The 22531-nt window shown below is 38.3% G+C and overlaps 2 protein-coding genes across 2 annotated transcripts in view; both read right to left on the bottom strand.

The window, feature by feature from the left end:
* Positions 1 to 10240, bottom strand: part of LOC117328516 — a 29340-nt gene extending 19100 nt beyond the window's left edge. The window contains exons 1-2 of the mRNA XM_033886053.1: positions 9680 to 10240; positions 6577 to 7359 (exon numbers count right to left, since the gene is read on the bottom strand). Of these exons, the coding sequence (XP_033741944.1) occupies positions 6577 to 7359; positions 9680 to 10217 (1321 nt within the window). The 5' untranslated portion in view covers positions 10218 to 10240. The remainder of the gene's footprint in view (positions 1 to 6576; positions 7360 to 9679) is intronic.
* LOC117328279 lies at positions 10235 to 22016 on the bottom strand. The gene is made up of 11 exons (XM_033885795.1): positions 21806 to 22016; positions 20690 to 20803; positions 20036 to 20113; positions 18937 to 19035; positions 17991 to 18215; positions 16088 to 16221; positions 15244 to 15602; positions 13660 to 14596; positions 12757 to 12793; positions 11532 to 11828; positions 10235 to 11169 (listed from the first exon to the last, which is right to left on the bottom strand). Exons 1-10 carry the CDS (start codon positions 21861 to 21863, stop codon positions 11533 to 11535), a joined length of 2337 nt encoding a protein of 778 aa, XP_033741686.1. The 5' UTR covers positions 21864 to 22016; the 3' UTR covers positions 10235 to 11169; position 11532.
* Positions 22017 to 22531: the final 515 nt, after the last annotated feature.

Genomic DNA, 22531 nt, shown 5'->3' with positions numbered 1-22531 from the left:
CTACTCTATCCCGATGTCGGACTGGATACCTAATGTGGATGTAGTCTGTATTTATCTACTCCGCCAACCACACTACTCTGTCCTGATGTCGGACTGGATACCTAATGTGTATGTAGTCTGTATTTATCTACTCCGACAACCACACTACTCTATCCCGATGTCGGTCTGGATACCTAATGTGTGTGTAGTCTGTACTTATCTACTCCGCCAACCACACTACTCTGTCCCGATGTCGGACTGGAGACCTAATGTGTATGTAGTCTGTATTTATCTACTCCGACAACCACACTACTCTGTCCCGATGTCTGACTGGATACCTAATGTGTATGTAGTCTGTATTTATCTACTCCGACAACCACACTACTCTATCCCGATGTCGGACTGGATATATCTACTCCGCCAACCACACTACTCTGTCCCGATGTCGGACTGGATACCTAATGTGTATGTAGTCTGTATTTATCTACTCCGCCAACCACACTACTCTATCTCGATGTCGGACTGGATACCTAATGTGTATGTAGTCTGTATTTATCTACTCCGACAACCACACTACTCTATCTCGATGTCGGACTGGATACCTAATGTGTATGTAGTCTGTATTTATCTACTCCGACAACCACACTACTCTATCCCGATGTCGGACTGGATACCTAATATGTATGTAGTCTGTATTTATCTACTCCGCCAACCACACTACTCTGTCCCGATGTCGGACTGGATACCTAATGTGTATGTAGTATGTATTTATTTACTCCGCCAACCACACTACTCTGTCCCGATGTCGGACTGGATACCTAATGTGTATGTAGTCTGTATGTATCTACTCCGCCAACCACACTACTCTATCCCGATGTCGGACTGGATACCTAATGTGTGTGTAGTCTGTATTTATCTACTCCGACAACCACACTACTCTATCCTGATGTCGGACTGGATACCTAATGTGGATGTAGTCTGTATGTATCTACTCCGACAACCACACTACTCTGTCCTTATGTCGGACTGGATACCTAATGTGTATGTAGTCTGTATTTATCTACTCCGACAACCACACTACTCTATCCCGATGTCGGACTGGATACCTAATGTGTATGTAGTCTGTATTTATCTACTCCGCCAACCACACTACTCTATCCCGATGTCGGACTGGATACCTAATGTGTGTGTAGTCTGTATTTATCTACTCCGCCAACCACACTACTCTATCCCGATGTCGGACTGGATACCTAATGTGCATGTAGTCTGTGTTTATCTACTCCGCCAACCACACTACTCTATCCCGATGTCGGACTGGATACCTAATGTGTATGTAGTCTGTATTTATCTACTCCGCCAACCACACTACTCTGTCCCGATGTCGGACTGGATACCTAATGTGTATGTAGTCTGTATTTATCTACTCCGCCAACCACACTACTCTGTCCTGATGTCGGACTGGATACCTAATGTGTATGTAGTCTGTATTTATCTACTCCGCCAACCACACTACTCTATCCCGATGTCGGACTGGATACCTAATGTGTATGTATTCTGTATTTATCTACTCCGACAACCACACTACTCTGTCCCGATGTCGGTCTGGATATATCTACTCCGCCAACCACACTACTCTATCCCGATGTCGGACTGGAGACCTACTGTGGATGTAGTCTGTATTTATCTACTCCGACAACCACACTACTCTGTCCCGATGTCGGTCTGGATATATCTACTCCGCCAACCACACTACTCTGTCCCGATGTCGGACTGGATACCTAATGTGTATGTAGTCTATATTTATCTACTCCGACAACCACACTACTCTATCCCGATGTCGGACTGGAGACCTACTGTGGATGTAGTCTGTATTTATCTACTCCGACAACCACACTACTCTATCCCGATGTCGGACTGGATACCTAATGTGTATGTAGTCTGTATCTATCTACTCCGACAACCACACTACTCTGTCCCGATGTCGGACTGGATACCTAATGTGTATGTAGTCTATATTTATCTACTCCGACCACCACACTACTCTGTCCTGATGTCGGACTGGATACCTAATGTGTATGTAGTCTGTATTTATCTACTCCGCCAACCACACTACTCTATCCCGATGTCGGACTGGATACCTAATGTGTATGTATTCTGTATTTATCTACTCCGACAACCACACTACTCTGTCCCGATGTCGGTCTGGATATATCTACTCCGCCAACCACACTACTCTATCCCGATGTCGGACTGGAGACCTACTGTGGATGTAGTCTGTATTTATCTACTCCGACAACCACACTACTCTGTCCCGATGTCGGTCTGGATATATCTACTCCGCCAACCACACTACTCTGTCCCGATGTCGGACTGGATACCTAATGTGTATGTAGTCTATATTTATCTACTCCGACAACCACACTACTCTATCCCGATGTCGGACTGGAGACCTACTGTGGATGTAGTCTGTATTTATCTACTCCGACAACCACACTACTCTATCCCGATGTCGGACTGGATACCTAATGTGTATGTAGTCTGTATTTATCTACTCCGACAACCACACTACTCTGTCCCGATGTCGGACTGGATACCTAATGTGTATGTAGTCTATATTTATCTACTCCGACCACCACACTACTCTGTCCCGATGTCGGACTAGATACCTAATGTGTATGTAGTCTGTATTTATCTACTCCGACCACCACACTACTCTGTCCCGATGTCGGACTGGATACCTAATGTGTATGTAGTCTATATTTATCTACTCCGACCACCACACTACTCTGTCCCGATGTCGGACTAGATACCTAATGTGTATGTAGTCTGTATTTATCTACTCCGACCACCACACTACTCTGTCCCGATGTCGGACTGGATACCTAATGTGTATGTAGTCTGTATTTATCTACTTGGCCAACCACACTACTCTGTCCCGATGTCGGACTGGATACCTAATGTGTATGTAGTCTGTATTTATCTACTCCACTAACCACACTACTCTATCCCGATGTCGGACTGGATACCTAATGTGTATGTAGTCTGTATTTATCTACTCCGACAACCACACTACTCTGTCCCGATGTTGGACTGGATACCTAATGTGGATGTAGTCTGTATTTATCTACTCCGACAACCACACTACTCTGTCCCGATGTCGGACTGGATACCTAATGTGTATGTAGTCTGTATTTATCTACTCCGACAACCACACTACTCTATCCTGATGTCGGACTGGATACCTAATGTGTATGTAGTCTGTATTTATCTACTCCGACCACCACACTACTCTGTCCCGATGTCGGACTGGATACCTAATGTGGATGTAGTCTGTATTTATCTACTCCGACAACCACACTACTCTGTCCCGATGTCGGACTGGATCCCTAATGTGTATGTAGTCTGTATTTATCTACTCTGACAACCACACTACTCTATCCCGATGTCGGACTGGATACCTAATGTGTATGTAGTCTGTATTTATCTACTCCGTAAACCACACTACTATGTCCCGATGTCGGACTGGATACCTAATGTGTATGTAGTCTGTATTTATCTACTCCGCCAACCACACTACTCTGTCCCGATGTCTGACTGGATATATCTACTCCGCCAACCACACTACTCTATCCCGATGTCGGACTGGATACCTAATGTGTATGTAGTCTGTATTTATCTACTCCGCCAACCACACTACTATGTCCCGATGTCGGACTGGATACCTAATGTGGATGTAGTCTGTATTTATCTACTCCGACAACCACACTACTCTATCCCGATGTCGGACTGGATACCTAATGTGTAGGATTAGTGTAGCAGTAATTAGATGTACAATTTACAATTTCAACAAATTTTATTTCAAAAAAGAAAAAAGATCAAACAACAGGTATAGCATATATAAATTCTGTCCTAGAGATAGGACCTAGCATATGAATGAACATATATATATATATTACTATTACTATGCACAGTGTATCATATACACTATGTGTTGGTGATCCGAAGATATAGATTTTAATTTCCTGATTTTAATTTTACACCAGAAGAGCTTGCTCCCAAAGCATTTGAAAGCGCATGTGGTTTTCTGGTTTGTGTTTTTTTATTATTATTATTATGTATATCCATCACAAGGACATTATATACTTTTAATTATATAAATATATAGATATATATATAATATAATGGGATGTAATTAGAAAATTAAGCCTAAACCACATAAATACAAGCCATATATAAATCGCTATAGATATGTCTTTTTTAAACATACAATAATCGATACTTAGGTATGTAGTTCGGAACGTGAAGTAGTCGATCATAAAGATGTAAACACAAAAAATGATAAATCTTTAGCATATATAGATATATAGGGATTAAACCTCTGTATAATGTCCCTAACATCACTGCCGAGACATAGAGGATCGACACTGCTGTAGAATGTCCCTAACATCACTGATGAGTTCTAGAAGGACGACACTGTTGTAGGATGACCCTAACATCACGGACGAGTCCTGGAGAGATAAAACAGCTGTATGATGTCCCTAACATCACTGACGAGACATACAAGGTCGACACTATTGTATGATGTCCCTAACATCACTGACAAGACAGAGAAGGACGGCACTACTGTATGATGTCCCTAACATCACTGACGAGAAATAGAAGGATGACACTGCTATACGATGTCCCTAACATCACTGACGAGACAGAGAAGGACGGCACTACTGTATGATGTCCCTAACATCACTGACAAGACAGAGAAGGTCGACACTGCTGTAGGATGTCCCTATCATCACGGACGAGTCCTAGAGGGATTAAACCTCTGTTTATATACAACGAAACACACAAGAACAGTTTACCTGTTTATTTACTACAGTAATATATAAATATATACAAGACATAACATTTGGCGTATCAGGGGCTACTCACTCAATACCAAAACCTTAACAAATTGACTCTGAGGTGTCCCTGCAGAGCAGCTATAAGATCGAGACTCAAAGGATACAGAGAAACAACTAGACCCTGGACGCTTCCAGAGAAGCTGCTAGACTCTGAAACGAATCTGGAGATGCTGAATGAGAATAGAATATACAATAACTAGCTAGACCCTCAACGATATGAGAGAAGCTGTATATGCTAGCTAGACCCTCAACGATATGAGAGAAGCTGGAGCATACCGTCATAGAATATATTCTATTATAATATTGGGGGCAAAATTCCCCATGAATTAAAAGCCATGAATTAAAAACCTAAACATATAAAGCTATTTCCCAATTATGAGTGAGTAACCCAAACTACAACCCAAGGTAGGAGGACACGTGTTTACTGGAGCTCTTATACACGAGACTTCAGCTTGAAATAGCTGAAAAAAAAACACACTATAAGGTATACATAGAATTATAATACTCAATAGTGAACATAGATATACAAAAAGAAGGTGCTGCAGGGGATGGCGGGTGGGAACGCAGAACACTTCCTTGCTGCAAGGCACAGAAAACTATACTGGGGGGTGCAAAATCCCCAACAGGGTGACCCCCAAAGTGGACGCTGATTGGTCAATCAACCACATCCTTCTTATCTCATTTACATATCAACATGTACCGATACACATACACATGGCAAAAACAAAACATGTATACACACAATAAAAACTATAGGGTAATAAGTAATTTATAAGGCATGAAGCAAATTCGTTGTATATAAACTATAATTTAATCTTAAATATCAAATTATCATTTTATATACAACGAAACACACAAGAACAGTTTACCTGTTTATTTACTACAGTAATATATAAATATATACAAGACATAACATTTGGCGTATCAGGGGCTACTCACTCAATACCAAAACCTTAACAAATTGACTCTGAGGTGTCCCTGCAGAGCAGCTATAAGATCGAGACTCAAAGGATACAGAGAAACAACTAGACCCTGGACGCTTCCAGAGAAGCTGCTAGACTCTGAAACGAATCTGGAGATGCTGAATGAGAATAGAATATACAATAACTAGCTAGACCCTCAACGATATGAGAGAAGCTGTATATGCTAGCTAGACCCTCAACGATATGAGAGAAGCTGGAGCATACCGTCATAGAATATATTCTATTATAATATTGGGGGCAAAATTCCCCATGAATTAAAAGCCAAATTGAACGAAATGTTAAAACAAGAGTGACACGAAGGTTCAACATAAAGTGAGAGCCCCCAATAAAATAGTATGGGAAAAACTGATAAAAACCTGAATATCAACGTCCTAAGTATATCTTAGCTCTTACTTTATCTATAAGCATACAAACATAACAATATAAATGGAATAATATAAAACATTAGTCAAGAAGACATCTGCTGCTGGGCTCGACGGATAGTAGCAGGATTAGTGTGGATATAACGTATAAAACAATCAGATGACCAACGACCTAGGGTTTGAATAACATGATCTTCAACCCCAGCTGCTGCAGCAGAGGTACTAGCGCCGATACGAAAGGAATGACCATTGAAAGACTGATTATCAACGCCAATCCGAGTCAGAGTCTCCTTTAAATAGGATAAAAAAGTATGACGCATGAGTGGTCTAGAAGAGCAGCTCCGCTCCACAAACAAAGGAGAAGTAGGTAAAGCATCTGAAGTGGTTCGAAAACGCAATATTCACTCATAGTAGCCACAGGTGTTAAAACACTATTTTCGTATACATTGACATCTACTCCTTGACCGAATGGGTCCGTTTTGGAAGATCTCAAGGTGAGAGTAAAACATGACAAATCAGGCAAGATGCTAATATCGCAAATACGAATAAAGTTTTTATCCCACAATGATTTACATGTAAATTCACCACATCTTAAAAAACCATAAAATGCTGTTTTGAAAATACAAACTAACATAAGATCAATGAACGGTTCAAACATACCATGCCGAGTAATAGCAGTGCACATTTTAGATAATAAAACATGAGTAATAGGAAGACGCTTAGAAGAGGTATTTACCTGCGTCTTCTTAATTGCACGCAAAATATAAGTCAATCTTAAGGTATTCGCAGTAGGGTCACCTAGATTGCTTTTAATATAGTTAAACCTTATCCCGGCTAAATACAATTTAATGGTGTCAAACTTAAAAAGTAGAGCCTTCTGACAATGGGTAACAAAAGGTATAAGCAGATCCTCGTTGATAGGAGGCAAAGAGTTCACAGGGAAGCTTATCCCCTGCATCAGCACAAAAGTCAAGAAACAGTTCAGTCCTGACTGGTAAGTAGCTCGAGTGCTACGGCTCAGCGCGGAGTCCCACAGAAGATCAACTTCCTCGCTTAGTTCATCAAAAGGGATTCCAGAGGAAGACACGGAATGGGATGCATGTCTGCGTGAGGAGCCAGGCGTCGGAAGCGATCCATCTGCGAACGAGAGATAGCATCAGCTGTGTTATTTTCTGACCCAGGTATATGCTTAGCATGTACTACATTATTGTTCATAGCTGAATAGTAGGTAAGAGTTCGTACTAGTCTCATGATACTCTTAATTTTGGACCTCCCTTTGGAAATAATATCAACAGTGGCCATATTGTCACAGTGAAACAAAATCCGCTTCTTGGTCCACTGATGACCCCATAGCATACACGACATAACAATGGGGTAAAGTTCAAACAAAGCCATGGAAGGTTGATCACGTTTAAGCTCCTCTGGAAACACTCCCTTAAACCATTGATTCCTATAAATTCCACCAAAAGCTTGATTTGTAGCGTCAGTAAACAAGTGGAGATCTGCGGAAGAGGTTATATGATCGTCTAGGAAAAAGGAAACACCATTCCAATTTCTTAGAAAATGAGCCCACATACTAAGGTCGGAACGACATTCCTCGGTGATTTTTACATGGTAATGAAGCTCGCGCACAGTCGTTGAGAGAGATATAAGATGAGACACGAAGGACCTCCCAGGCTTCACACACCTGGTGGCAAAATTCATGTGACCTAATAAACTAAGTAGCTCACGCTTAGTGCAAGACTTCCTGCAAGCAAACGACTCTAAAACACTAGAAATACGGGCAACTTTATCAGCTGGTAGCCTGGATTCCATACACTTAGAGTCCAAGAACACACCTAAATATTCTAAAACATTAACCGGTCCGACAGTTTTGTGTGCTCCAATAGGTATATTTAGGTCTCTAAACACATCCAGAAAGTTTTTCATAGTTCTTGACGCGTCCACATGCACTGGTTCAATGACAAGGAAATCATCTAAAAGATGCATGATGTGTTGTATCCTATATTTGTTGCGCGCTATCCAACAAACCGCCCGAGAGAGAGTATCAAACAGTTTGGGGCTGGAACGACTACCGAAAACTAAACGCTTGAAAAAATAGTATTTCCTGTCCCACTTAATACCATGATAAGGCCACAACTCTGGTTTTATTGGTAACAACTTAAACGCATCCGTGATGTCCGTTTTCATAAGCCAGGCATTGAGACCTAATTCCTTTATGAGTGAAATGGCATCATCGATAGTAGTGTATTTTAAAGAACATGTAATCTTATCGATAAGACTGTTGAGACTGGGATTTTCCTCGTCTTGATGGGGTGCTGACATATCCACTATAAGCCGTTTCTTTTTAGAGTACTTATGTTCTGCGAGGCCGATGGGGTTGATTCGAAACTTATCAAATGGTATAAAATCAAATGGGCCCAGCAAGTATCCTCTGTCTAGTTCCTTTGTAACTAGGTCTGCAACACTTTCCGGATCAGCTAGGGCTGATTTCAGATTATGGCATTCATAGGAAAAGCACGGTAAAGATTGAAACCCTGTATCAAAACCTTGGGACAAACCTTCTACAAGAAAAGTCACAAACTCCAAATCTGGATGGCCGTCCAAAGCTGATTTTAAAGCATTGATATTAATGGGTGTAGTCGCCTGCAGGGAGTCTAAAATCTTCATTTCTTCTTGTTTTGAGACCGGGTTACATCTAAAGGGCACGCGAACTTTGAGTGGCTCCCCTTACATACTAAGCACACATGAGAGTAGCTGCACGAGGGCATATTACACCCAAATTGGCCATTAAAATTGTTATATAGCTCGCGACCTTCGTGATATACTCGCGGGCGACCGTGACCGTCTACTGCAGAGGAATAGCTGTTCCTGTGTGATGCATGTTTAGCTTGCTTGGGCCCTTCATTATGAGGTCCTGGGCGCTTATGTTCATACGCGGAATTGGGGCAGAAGCTTGTAGCATGCAGAGGGCTACCACACAAATCACATGTAAGTGGGCGTTGATTTGTGAAAATGTTACAAAAGAAAACATTGTCCCGAATTGACCAGTCTACAGGCTTGTTGTTGTATCTTAATTGAGCAGCTGCCCTAGCAGAGAACTGCCTATGATAGTCATAGAATCCGACCGTGTATCTGGTGCCCATGTCAACTAGGTCTCTTTCGTAGAGATCCAACTCCACACGTCTAGACGGGTAGACAGAACACATGACCTGTTTGTACACCCCGAAAGCTAAGATGAATTCATTCAAAGTTAAATTCCTGGACAGTCTAACATCGGGTTTATCATTAGAGTGGCCGTTTGGGTCGCTACTGCCAACGAAGTACGGAATTAAAAGCGCTGCCAAATTCACATCCCTACCGGTAATTATCTGGTGACGTAAAGCAGGGGAAATAGTTTCTACTAAGGGCAGCGATTGAGACACATAGCCGAATCTAGTTCTTTCACTGATCTCACCTTGAGAAGTGGCCGATTCCTCAAATCTTTTGTAAGCTGTGTCCAAAGTAAAATCAGCTGGTGAAGTAGGCACCGGTAGCCTCAGAGAGTCGACAGCTGTCTGACTAGAGCTGCCAGCTGCGGCTGCAACTTGTCGCCTGTCTCGTGCTTCATTCTCTGTATTTCCCAACCTGTTCTCCAGTCGAATATAAGAGTCTTGTAGCGTTGCGACGCTTTCCGAGAGACTTGTAACGATGTTAACCAGGCGATCTAAGTTAGTTGTAGAATCACCGGTAGATACAGCTACTTCCGTGACGCCATCTTGCCGCGGTGGATTGTGGTATACCGCACCTCTACTGGGGGGAGCGGAGGGGTTTGTAGTCCTCGTTTCCGAGCGTGTCGCTTCCCGTAACTTTTTTACCAATGTCATACGTTTTGAACCCGCTTTAAAAGCGATGTTTTTGGATCGTAATTCCTCCTGTAACCTAGCGATCGTCCAGTTTTCGTAAAGCTCTGGATCGTAAGGCAAAGGCCTCGCATTCCTACGCTTCGGACCCATAATGGTGACATGGAGACTGTGAGAGTTCACGAGGCCGAGAGGTCAAAGTTTACGTACTAATCCAGTGTTTACAAAACACCGCACAGAACACGAACAACGTGGGAGTCTCTAGCTTAATAAAACACGTCACTTACAGTTGTGGGGAGGCAGTTACGAACTGTTCTTCTGAGAAAGTTAAATCCAAAATGGCGTAGCTCCAGACTCGTGAAGATTGGAAACTTTCACGATCACCACAACGACGTAACCATCCAAAAAAGTTCACCGAAGAATAGTGTTAGTTATAGCGATTATTTTGGGAAAATAACGACGTATGAAGAGAAGAAGAGCTTGAAAAGCCGAGATAAAAACGCAGAACACTTCCTTGCTGCAAGGCACAGAAAACTATACTGGGGGGTGCAAAATCCCCAACAGGGTGACCCCCAAAGTGGACGCTGATTGGTCAATCAACCACATCCTTCTTATCTCATTTACATATCAACATGTACCGATACACATACACATGGCAAAAACAAAACATGTATACACACAATAAAAACTATAGGGTAATAAGTAATTTATAAGGCATGAAGCAAATTCGTTGTATATAAACTATAATTTAATCTTAAATATCAAATTATCATTATGATGTCCCTAACATGAATGACGAGACATAGAGGGTCGACACTGCTGTAAGATACGGTTAATTTTTTTTTTCGGCTCTGTTGTGTCTAACTATAAATTTTTACTGAAAGTCGTTGATATCTTTTCTGTCTGTTTAGCAATCTTTGATGTCATCAACTCTAAACAATTTGACAGGAAATACGTGTACCTGTTGACACGTTTGTATAAAGTAGTATCTTTATACACTTAAACACAACTGGCAAGCAAGTACAGTTCTATGTATTAACCTCATCTTGTTGTTATGTTCCTCAAACGCGGTATTTTTCCTCGAAGAAGTCTCTTTTCTTCAAGTCTGTAAAATAATTAACGCTTCGAATAAATTTATCTACATACATGTACGTAAACAAATGTGTCACCATCTATTAGTCGGGTGACGAAGCAGGTTATTTAATTGCGGGGAGGTGGTATTAGACAGCAAATATCAAGCACTTTCTAGCAGTATTGATTTGTCTATGCGTTTTATATGGCATTTCATAAAAGGGTTTTCTTCCTATTTCTTGAATCTTCATTAACCATTTATCGTTTCGAAGAATATTACAAATCATCGATATAAACTTGCTTTATTATTAAGTATATTGCGAATCTTTTTGCCAAAATAAATGAAAGCCAAAAAAATTACTTCTTATAAATGATATTCAAATGTTAAATGTGTACCTTAACTGACAAACAGCTCGAGCTGCTTATCTATGGTGTTTCTGTCAGCCCCAGACTCTCGAAAAGCTTCTGACAATGCTCTTAACATTTCCTCCTCCGAAATGTCCGCGGACAAGGTGTCACGCCAATGGATCAAGGCCTTGGTTATCTGGGTAAGAGTGCAATGCGGATTATCCATCTTAATCCGGTCAACTGTGTACCTAGGAATATCCAGACACGTCATTACACATTCCCAGCTAGCTCCAAGATGCACAGCAAAGTTTTCTTGTAGACCTTTGTCCGTCAGCAACTCAGAGTCTGGATAAAGTAATCAGAACTGGTGAACAAAATGTATATAAAGTAAACAGAACTAAAACATTTTGACATCTTTTCATGAAAAAAAATGTAAAAGATCTTTATAGATTAGATATGCGGAAATCATAAACACATATCTACGTATTCCGTGATATGAATAAAATGAAATATCACGTGAACGTGAGGAAGATTTTATGTTGAAAGTAAATAATAAACATGATAAACACAGAGTGTTATTCTTTGTTGTCTTTACCTCAGACTATAAACCAAAAATCTTAACCTGTGCTTCGTAAACACCTGTCTTATGTGACCTTTTTGACCGGTTCCCCTGGAAAGTCACATAAGACAGGTTTAACTTTTAATTGAGGGTCAAGTACAACTGAGAGTCCTAGCAGTGAAGAACATCACATTCTGTTTCTAATCATGCCAAAAGTGATATTACAATCGCGCTGGCGTTTCCGCGTGATTACAATTTAGTGATAAGAACAAATGAGTGTTCACAAAGCCAGCGCGTGACGCGATAACAACAAATGAGTGTTCACAAAGCCAGCGCGTGACTTTTTTCTGAATCCCAGTCGTATCTGTTGTCTTGTAAAGGCGACAGAGCAGTTTTGTCGTTTGTGCGCGCGCAATAACTGCAAGACTTGAAAACAAGAAGAAGAATTTGGAAGAGACGGACAAAACAGCATACACGTGAGCGGCAATTGTTGATCTTAAATTAATTCATACCTTTGTACAAAAATCCACATACATTATTTCTTGGGAAAAATGAAACATGTTTGAATAAGAGAAATACGCCAATAAATACCCGAACAAAGAGATGAGGCATTACCCGAACAACGAATAAAAGAGTGTAAATATGTACCAAAACAAAATATTTATACTTTATATATCACCTTAAACTATGCAATGATTGATAACTTAGACATACCATACTCTCTAGCTGCGTTTCCACTGTTCGCGGCTTGCTGCAAAAAAATGAAATGATAAATGTGCAAAACTTATCAAATAGATGATTTGATAAAGTCTATATCAAATCGAGTTCAGTTTTTGCCAAAAGTGTTGATATGTAGGAAGCGACTTAAATAGGTCGTCAGAAATACTGATACACATTTGGTTTTGGAAGATATAGAGGATATCTAACAGTGTTTTAAGAAATACCAAGTATACGTCACCAGTTTGGCTAATATTTTGATTTTTGCTCGTTTATTTTGAATTTCCGACTGTTGAGATTTAACTCAGATAAAACGTTTCCTTAATTTATTTTAACGCTTTTTTCCCTCTTGGATGTCAGTTCTTCGGGAATATAAATAAGGACATTGAGAATATAAATTAACCAATTGGAAATATAATAAAGACATTTGGAATAGGATAAAGACATTGGAATAAGATAAAAAAAAAAACATTGGGAATATAAATAAAGACATGGGGAATATAGAAACAGTCGTTAAGATTTTAAATAAGAGGGGTTTTTTAAATATAAAAAGGACATTGGGAATATAATAAGGACATAAAGAATATAATTAAAGACATAGAGAATATAAATAAGGATATTGGGAATATTAATAGAAATATTGGGAATATAAGTAAGGAAATTTGGAATAGGAAAAGGGACATTAGTAATATAACGAAGACATAGGGAATACGATAAAGACATTGAAAAATATAAATAATCACATTAGGAATATGATTAAGATATTAGGAAGATAAATAAGGACATTTCGAACATGAATAAAATAATTTGGTACATTAATATAGACTTTGGGCACATAAACAAAAAAGACATTTGTAATATGCTTTTGAAATGTTAAACAATATAATCGGTTTTACGTACAGATACCGTCTCAGAAACTGGAAACCAAACGTGCCAGTCACGTTTTGTGAGGACGTGGGCCCCAGAACAGTCCACGCCCTGACAGGACAGACCTCTCGCTGCCCTGACTATTCCGTCTCCCTCTCGTGGACTGTCTGATTGCTCCAGGTAAAATCTACAGTGAAGCTGGTGTCGGTACCTCAGGTGATCCTGGCGGCTCACCTCTAGAGTGTGTCGTATAATTGTCTCCAGAGTCTGTCTAACTTTCAATCCGGTGTCCTCTGGTATCCGAGGCTCCGAAGTCGTAAACAACGTGACCGCTATCACAGACTGTTCCCACTGAGTCCGAACGACCATGTTACAGAGATCGTCTATCTTGAAGCATCCGAGTCCTTTATAGATCTGCTTTGAGCGACATGCGTCGTGGGGCCTTCTTCCAGAGTCTTCCTCCGCTGGTCGGAATGCCTTGATGACTCCTGCGTATATTCGTTCGAACAATTCTTGCGGAGTAAAGACATCCTGAAATACGAAGCACAGCGTTCGAGAACAAACTGTCCCTTTGGCATTGAGAAGATCAGAGATTTGATTCATGTCTGGAATATTTTGGAGTTTGCTTGGGACGGTGTAGTCATCATCGTATATCGGATTTCCCTGTTGGTCCTGACCAAGACAGGCCTTGACCAGGAGACCGAACTCTTCCAAGAAAGCGAAGAGAATGTCGACATGCTGAATGTACGAACCATCCTTTTTCGACTTCCACAGGGTCTTTGCGAGATCCACTGTCAGGATAGCGCTTTGTGAGTATTTGTTTAAGTCAGCCGTGAGGAGGAGGTCATTAGGATCCAGGAACTTCTCATCTGTTAGGATTTCTCTGAAGGCGTTGATGACCCACTGAGGATTAATTATCACTTTTCCGTACTGGCGAAAGTACAACACAGATCTGGTGGAGTGGAGGTACCTACAATGGAATGTCTGTATGTAATAATTTCGCCAAAACTTGACACTGGAGTCAACTTTTAATTTTATTTAAATTTCTACTCATGTTAGTTTCAATGAAACCACCAAATATAATAGGTTTTATTTCTCCATGAATTTGACCAGATTAACATCAATCTACGCATAAGAAAAACGATGTAGAGTAAGTGCAGCTGGCGGGGAGTTTTTATAACAAATCAATTCATCGACAAAATCAATATTTCAATATAATCATTTTAGATACTGTTTTATGGTAAATGTGCAGCTCAATCGTATGTTTGTCTTGATAACACTGTTTGGTCATCCTCTTTTAACGCAAACCATTAGACTTGAACACATTCTGTTAACTGAAGACTTGTACTTCTACAATTTATCAGAAAAGAAAAGAAAAAAAGTTAACAGAAATGTAAGGATTGAATGTTGCTTTGATTTCATATAATGATGAATTGAGTTGCTCTCGAGAAACATTCAACATTTACTCCGAGGCAGTTTATCAAATTTATCTCAATTCATCACCCAATGAAATCGACAAAAGCAACATTCAAGCCTTAAATATATAGTATTCAAAATATTGCTCGTAATAAAGAAGATTGTAAAACATAAAACTATGATTAAAAACACTGATCATACTCCAGAAACATCTTGATGTTTTCTTCATCACCAATGGGATATTCACATTGGTCATCCAATTCTTTGATCTCTTGAATTGTCATAACGTGTTTCCATTCTCGTTGTTTTAGAATCTCCCTCTCTAGAGCAAGCCATGAGCCTGGCAGTTCTCTTTCCCACTGGTCCTGGTACACTGCTGCTTCCAGGATGTACTCTCTTATCTTCTCAAAAGCCGGATCGTCGTGTATGGAATTATCAACAGTGCAGAATCGGAGGAAGACAAACCCTTCCTCTTTCTTTGCATTTGTAAGTTCAGTGATGCTGCATATGTTTAATCGCATCTTCTGCAGTCGATTATCCTTCTCATCAGCAGTCTCGTTCTATAATAAAACGGACAACAAACCACAATTGCACTCAAAGAGGTATATTTGACATTAATAAAAGGAAGTGACGATTACATTACTTGTGTAAGCAATACGCCATAAAATTCACATTTTGACTTATATGCAGCAGTATGTAGATCATTAATATATGAAACAGTTTAAAATATTTTCTTGATATGCATTGAGGATTTGTTATAAATATATATTTGACATTACCGATCGAATCTTGCCCCGAGACCTTGAATAATTCATACTTAATCGATCGCATAAAGCCATAGGACCTTGAAAACTTCAGACTAAGTTCCATCATAAGATTGATACCTCGATTCACTTTTACTTTCAAGTTTCTAGATAGTAACGTCTCTACTTTTCCAAACCTTGTTGTTAAATTGTCTGATTGACTTGGACCATGTACTATGATAACAGTCTTTTCCGTAAATTTGGCATTAACCTGGTCCGTGTACTATGATAACAGTCCTTACCGTAAATTTGGCGTTGACCTGATCCATGTGTGTACCGATTATTATGATTGGTGGGTGATGTGTCCTGAGTTTACTCGGATTGTACACACGAGAGGAGTATGCTCCGATGTTTCGAACCCAGTTTTTCAGTCTTTCTGTTGAGATAATTAAGGTTTATTTGTTATGTCATTCCCTCGATGTATATTTTGCGGTCATCTGTACAGAGAACATCTACGATAAACTTTCTATGTTCGTAACGATATAATTAAATTAATGGAATTTACATTGAATTTTTGTTTTTGTCCTTTTGTTGTTGTTTTTTTTTTAATAGAGATGTAATTCAATATAGCTAAACTTGAATATGTCTATATTGAGGAAGACATTCTTAGAGTTTCTGAAGGGTGACAACATCTTTATTGAGTATGGTGATACTACCATTGGAATTGTCCATCATGTATATGTTGTATTAATGTGCATCAAATTGTATTTCCTTATACATTGTATATATGACATTCTTAAAATTCCGATAATTCTATCTTGATTTAACATATAGTACGGAAATAGATTTTCTTATACCTTTCAATAGGATTTTCATAAATGATTACATAGTGATGGTTTGGTCAGTATGGCTGGACAAATGTATGTAACATAAGTTGACGAAGCCTTTCATTATTGGTTTATTTTGGATTTTGATATTTCCAATGTTATTGTTTTAAGTCTTTATATATTATACGCTTTAATCTAAATTCCTTGCACTTTTTTTATCATAATCAATAAATACCGAAAGCATAACGATAACATTATTTAAACTCAAAACCGATAAAACGAGGGCAAAATATTAAAAAAAAAAACTTTGTGTGAAAAAGTACATAATCAGACCATGTGTTCAGGAAGATTAAGCGTCGTCTGCTTCATCAACAACTTCTGCTGAACAAATTTTGATTAAATCCTGGTTAAGTCACAATTTCAGATGAAAGGGTGGTGAAAACGAAACCACGTGGTATATCAACAAGCACCAACAGGATAATTCGTAATAAAATCGACCATGATACGCATTTGTAAGGTCTATATTACTAGCTAAGCTATTCAATATTTAACCTTGTATGAAAACAAAGACCATTGAGCCACCAGAGAGGCACAATTTGTTCCAATGGGTCAATTGCCTTCCTTGAAAAGAAAGTTCTCATTACAAGATAACATCAATCATGAATCTTGGAATAAGAAATGGTAGTGTGAAGAGTAGAAAATAATGATCTAATGGAAGAAAGTTCTTTAAAAAAAATAAAGCTCAAGATCAACCATTATCTTCATTCAAATAATTTTTCTTCTGGAGTAATGAGTAGCCAAATGAGACTGCAGACCAACATAACTATGATTAGTATGATAAGAAGTTAGATGAAGAGCAACAGCTACTCCAACCAGCAATGGAATGTTATTTATAGTAATCCTTATGACGTAGGAATCCAAAATAAACGAGGTACATCCATGCCCTTTTTCCTATCAGATAATAAGTAGGTTTACACTGGTTGACCAGCAAGCTGTATCTGTTGGGGGATAAATTCAATTTCACCAAATATTCACGTTTAACAGTTTATCAATATGATTATTGATATTTTATTGCTTTGTATTATTCACTGATAGAATAATAATCCAAGTCTAAGAACCTCAAGGAGTTACCTCCCCTAAGGTCAATTTGTAATATATCAATGTGTACATATACATTATATTTGTCTGTATTTCTTTACACATGTTGTTGCTAAAGAGGAGAAGACTTAGATAGGCTATGCCTGATGTGTAATCATATCGACCTTCTTTCTATGTCAATAAAATTTGTTGCAATTGAAATTGAAGCAGGATATTTAATTGTGTTGATAATATATAAATATTAAATTTATATCTATCATGATATATCATGACTACTTACCAATCTGTAAATCGTCTGTGAAGTAGTCTATGGCCCTGAATGTGATTATGTAGACTCCGTGGGCGCTGACAAACACAGCGTTAGTCGCCTGGAAGGCCAGGTCCCCGCCCATGTCCCACATCGACAGGAAAGCGACCTCCTCGTTTTGTTGGCGGGACTGGTTGTAAACCTCCTCAGATTCATCTTTGTAAGTGATCTCGGACACTTTCCGACCTTCTTTCCTACCTAGAAAAATATTTCAACATTTAACAATTAGTCGGTGACAATGAATGAATAATTAAAAAAAAATACATGTACTTCGATTCAATATACTACTTGGATATGAAGTTGACAACATAAATGAGTCAAATGCTTGTTTGCATAAACTCTGCTACTTTATGTAAAGCAAGAAATATCAGAGGGATCTTGACGCCAATCATTGAATTGTCGTTATTAAATTATTGTCAGATTGATCTCCCCTCTAATGTTTCTTTTTTCTTCTTTTCTACTTAATAATATGATAACAAGTACAAGTGGAACCTAAATGTGAAGTAAGAGAAACATCCCGTAAGGTTTTTTTAGGAATAAGCAATATGAACCCTCAGCTCTCATATTTCCTTAACAGGTAACCACTGTACTATAAGTCAGTTGTATATAATATTGATAGATAGCCAATAAAAACACTGTACTATAAATCAGTTATATATATATTATTTGGTGTATATATATATTATTTGATAGATAACCTATATTAACAATGTACTATATACCAGGTATATATATTATTTAGTAGATAACCTATATTAACACTGTACTATATACCTGGTATGTATATTATTTGGTAGATAACCTATATTAACAATGTACTATATACCTGTTATATTTTATTTGGTAGATAACCTATATAAACACTGTACTATAAGTCAGGTAAATATACATTGTACAGTATTGTATAGTACTATATTACCTTTGAATAGCCAGTGATGTGCCCGTCGTACACAAAGCGTAAGGATAGTCCCCAACAGTAGAACACGGAGATATATGCTGACAGTGATGCTAGAATTCACTATAAAATACATAAATGGAATTGAAAAACATACACAGCTGCGTTTTAAAGTGGGACATCCATACTAGCTAAAATGTGACCATTACAGCTAAAACGCTGATCAGGACAAATACTCATCAAACAACAGGCTGAAGTACGTACTTACTTGTACGTCATGAAAACAAGAAACTGTTGACTCGATATGTAAAGTAAGATATTTATAAGTTGTTTCCCCCACTTAAATGTTACGCATTTACGAACTATTGTTGATTTTAACCACGTTTCTGTATGAAAACTCCCGGTGTTTTTGACATATTAAACATTATAACAATTTACTAGTAGGAAGGACTCACGTTAAGGGCCATCTAATTAGCAAATCCGGGGATAGCATTAATATATTAAAATCCTATAAATCCCTTTGATAAAGAAGCATTTTTATGCTTGAAATGCCAACCCATATGTCACATTCACTACATACCAATTAACTATAATAGGCCCTTGGCGAATTAATTGTGGTCCGAGGGGGATCGTCACAAACAAAACAATAGTTTTAACATAGCAACACAATTGACGAAGGAAGACAACTTGATGACTCTACGGCACCCCATCGCCTGGTCACACACACTCGCAGCTTATACCACTGCGCCACATCTTAAAAAAGTGACGGTCGGCCCGATATCCTCAAAAGATCAATGTTGAAGTCGTCTTTTAAATGAAATGAATTCCTTGATCGCAATATATTTACACACATGGGTGCGAATTGTACACATTTTATAAATATTCATCATCGTACAACTACGACAGAAAATTTAAATCTTTATCTTCGGATCACCAACTCATAGTGCATATGATACATTGTGTTATTTATTTGATGTATAACATAATAACACAATGATCAATTTAAGCATTTTATTCATACCCCTAAATCAATATCAAGAAAATGTCTATTTATACATAATATATACATACTCCTATAATCGATATCAATAAAAATGTATATTTAAACTTTGTACATACATACCCAAATAGTCAATTGCAAGTACAGTCGTAACTACAGAGAACAACAGTTTACTCCAGAGTAACGAGAACGTAGATAAAGCTGAAAAAGATATAAACTATGTTACCTGGTGATGCTCACTTTAACGAGTCAACAACGACACGGGATACTGACACAAGCTCAAACTGAAGTGAACTAACAAATAAGGATGTGTTATACATAACTATGGTGTTCGTGCCCAACCTGTTTATCAATAAATATATTACATCTCTTTTGCACACTCCTCAATGCAGACAAATGTCATCAATTTTGAAAACTTGGGTGTTGAAAACCGAAGTTGTAATGAAACATATTTTTCGCAGTCCATCGTTTTCTATTTTGCTAATGACGATTGTATCTGTCTATACCCAAACGGTTTTACCGATTATAACGTATTTCCGATATAAATCGGTCTATGTAAAATACCATCGATTACTGTAAAGTGACAAGTCGGGCGTAGATAATTGCGGATGCGACAATACTTTGTGGTTTCTCGTTTAAGCTTGTGTTGATACAGTTTTACTATCGTTCAAACGGGTCCACACTGATCGACATGATGTAGCTATCAAGGGATGTGCCATTTTGTTTTATCTATATATGTATAAGTTATCTTTTATCTATCGGTGTGGCTTAACTTACCAACATCGATGAAGAAAGGATGGTGTAAAATCTTTTCCCGTACTGCATCGCAGATCTGCACCAATGATTCAAATATCGTGATGACTGCAGATTGTGACAGCGTTGAAAATATCGCTGTTTAAAAGATATAAGAGACTATATTAATTAAGTGTAAATGAGGATGTAAAGATAGATTTCAACAGTATTAAGTGTGAATGAGTATGTACAGTATTAAGTGTGAATGAAGATGTACAGTATCAAGTGTGAATGAGGATGTACAGTATTACATGTTAGTGTGAATGAGGATGTTAAGATAGATTTCAACAGTATTAAGTGTGAATGAGGATGTACAGTATTAAGTGTGAATGAGGATGTACAGTATTAAGTGTGAATGAGGATGAAAAGATATATTCTAACACTATCAAGTGTGAATGAGGATTACAGTATTAAGTGTGAATGAGGATGTACAGTATTAAGTGTGAATGAGGATGAAAAGATATATTCTAACACTATCAAGTGTGAATGAGGATTACAGTATTAAGTGTGAATGAGGATGAAAAGATATATTCTAACAGTATTAAGTGTGAATGAGGATTACAGTATTAAGTGTGAATGAGGATGAAAAGATATATTCTAACAGTATTAAGTGTGAATGAGGATGTTAAGATAGATTCTAACTGTATTAAGTGTGAATCAGGATGAAATGAAAAATTCTTCAAGTTATAAAGTGTAAAGATTCTTAAAATTGCGCAAAATTGTTTCTGTTTAAGATGTTTAAAGTAAAAAAGACAGCTAGTAAAAGCCCCTTAAATAAAGAAAGTATGTTGAGAAATAAACATGTGTGAGCGCCTATGCAGTTATTTTTTAGTGTGGAACACTATCGTCAATATATCAAAATAAGGGGTACTGCTTATGAAAAGAAAATATTTCAGAGATAATTCCAGATCAAACCTATGTACAAAGTTTCATGAAATTCTGTTAAGAAATGTACTTGTAAGCGCGCTTAGATTTTCCCATAATAGACTAATGTACATATTTTCACGAAATGAGACATGATGTGTTCAATGAAAAACTTAAAAAAGTGAAAATACAAACGTTTAGATTTGCCTTTGTGTTGAATAACATGTAAATACTCACAGTCATCATCAGTCATCGACATCACAATAGCTACCACAAGGACAAGTAAAGCCAGCATTATAGCCTTTTGTGTTGAGAAAAAGGAGGCACCACTGGATTTTGTCTTTGAAATGTGTATGGACTGTATCTCAGATATAACAGTGTCAGAGTTTCACAGGTGTGTAAGTCTGGACTCATGTCATTGACTCTGATATAATAATGTCAGAGTTCCACAGGTGTGTTAGTCTGGACCAATGTCATTGACTCTGATATAATAATGTCAGAGTTCCACAGGTGTGTAAGTCTGGACTCATGTCATTGACTATGATATAATAATGTCAGAGTTCCACAGGTGTGTTAGTCTGGACCAATGTCATTGACTCTGATATAATAATGTCAGAGTTCCACAGGTGTGTAAGTCTGGACTCATGTCATTGACTCTGATATAATAATGTCAGAGTTCCACAGGTGTGTAAGTCTGGACCCATGTCATTGACTCTGATATAATAATGTCAGAGTTCCACAGGTGTGTAAGTCTGGACCCATGTCATTGACTCTGATATAATAATGTCAGAGTTCCACAGGTGTGTAAGTCTGGACCCATGTCATTGACTCTGATATAATAATGTCAGAGTTCCACAGGTGTGTAAGTCTGGACCCATGTCATTGACTCTGATATAATAATGTCAGAGTTCCACAGGTGTGTAAGTCTGGACCAATGTCATTGACTCTGATATAATCATGTCA

Source organism: Pecten maximus, chromosome 5 (genome assembly GCF_902652985.1).
Source record: "Pecten maximus chromosome 5, xPecMax1.1, whole genome shotgun sequence".
Taxonomy (NCBI): domain Eukaryota; kingdom Metazoa; phylum Mollusca; class Bivalvia; order Pectinida; family Pectinidae; genus Pecten; species Pecten maximus.
Note: the sequence above shows the minus strand (reverse complement) of the source record. Positions and strands in the feature narration are given on the sequence as shown.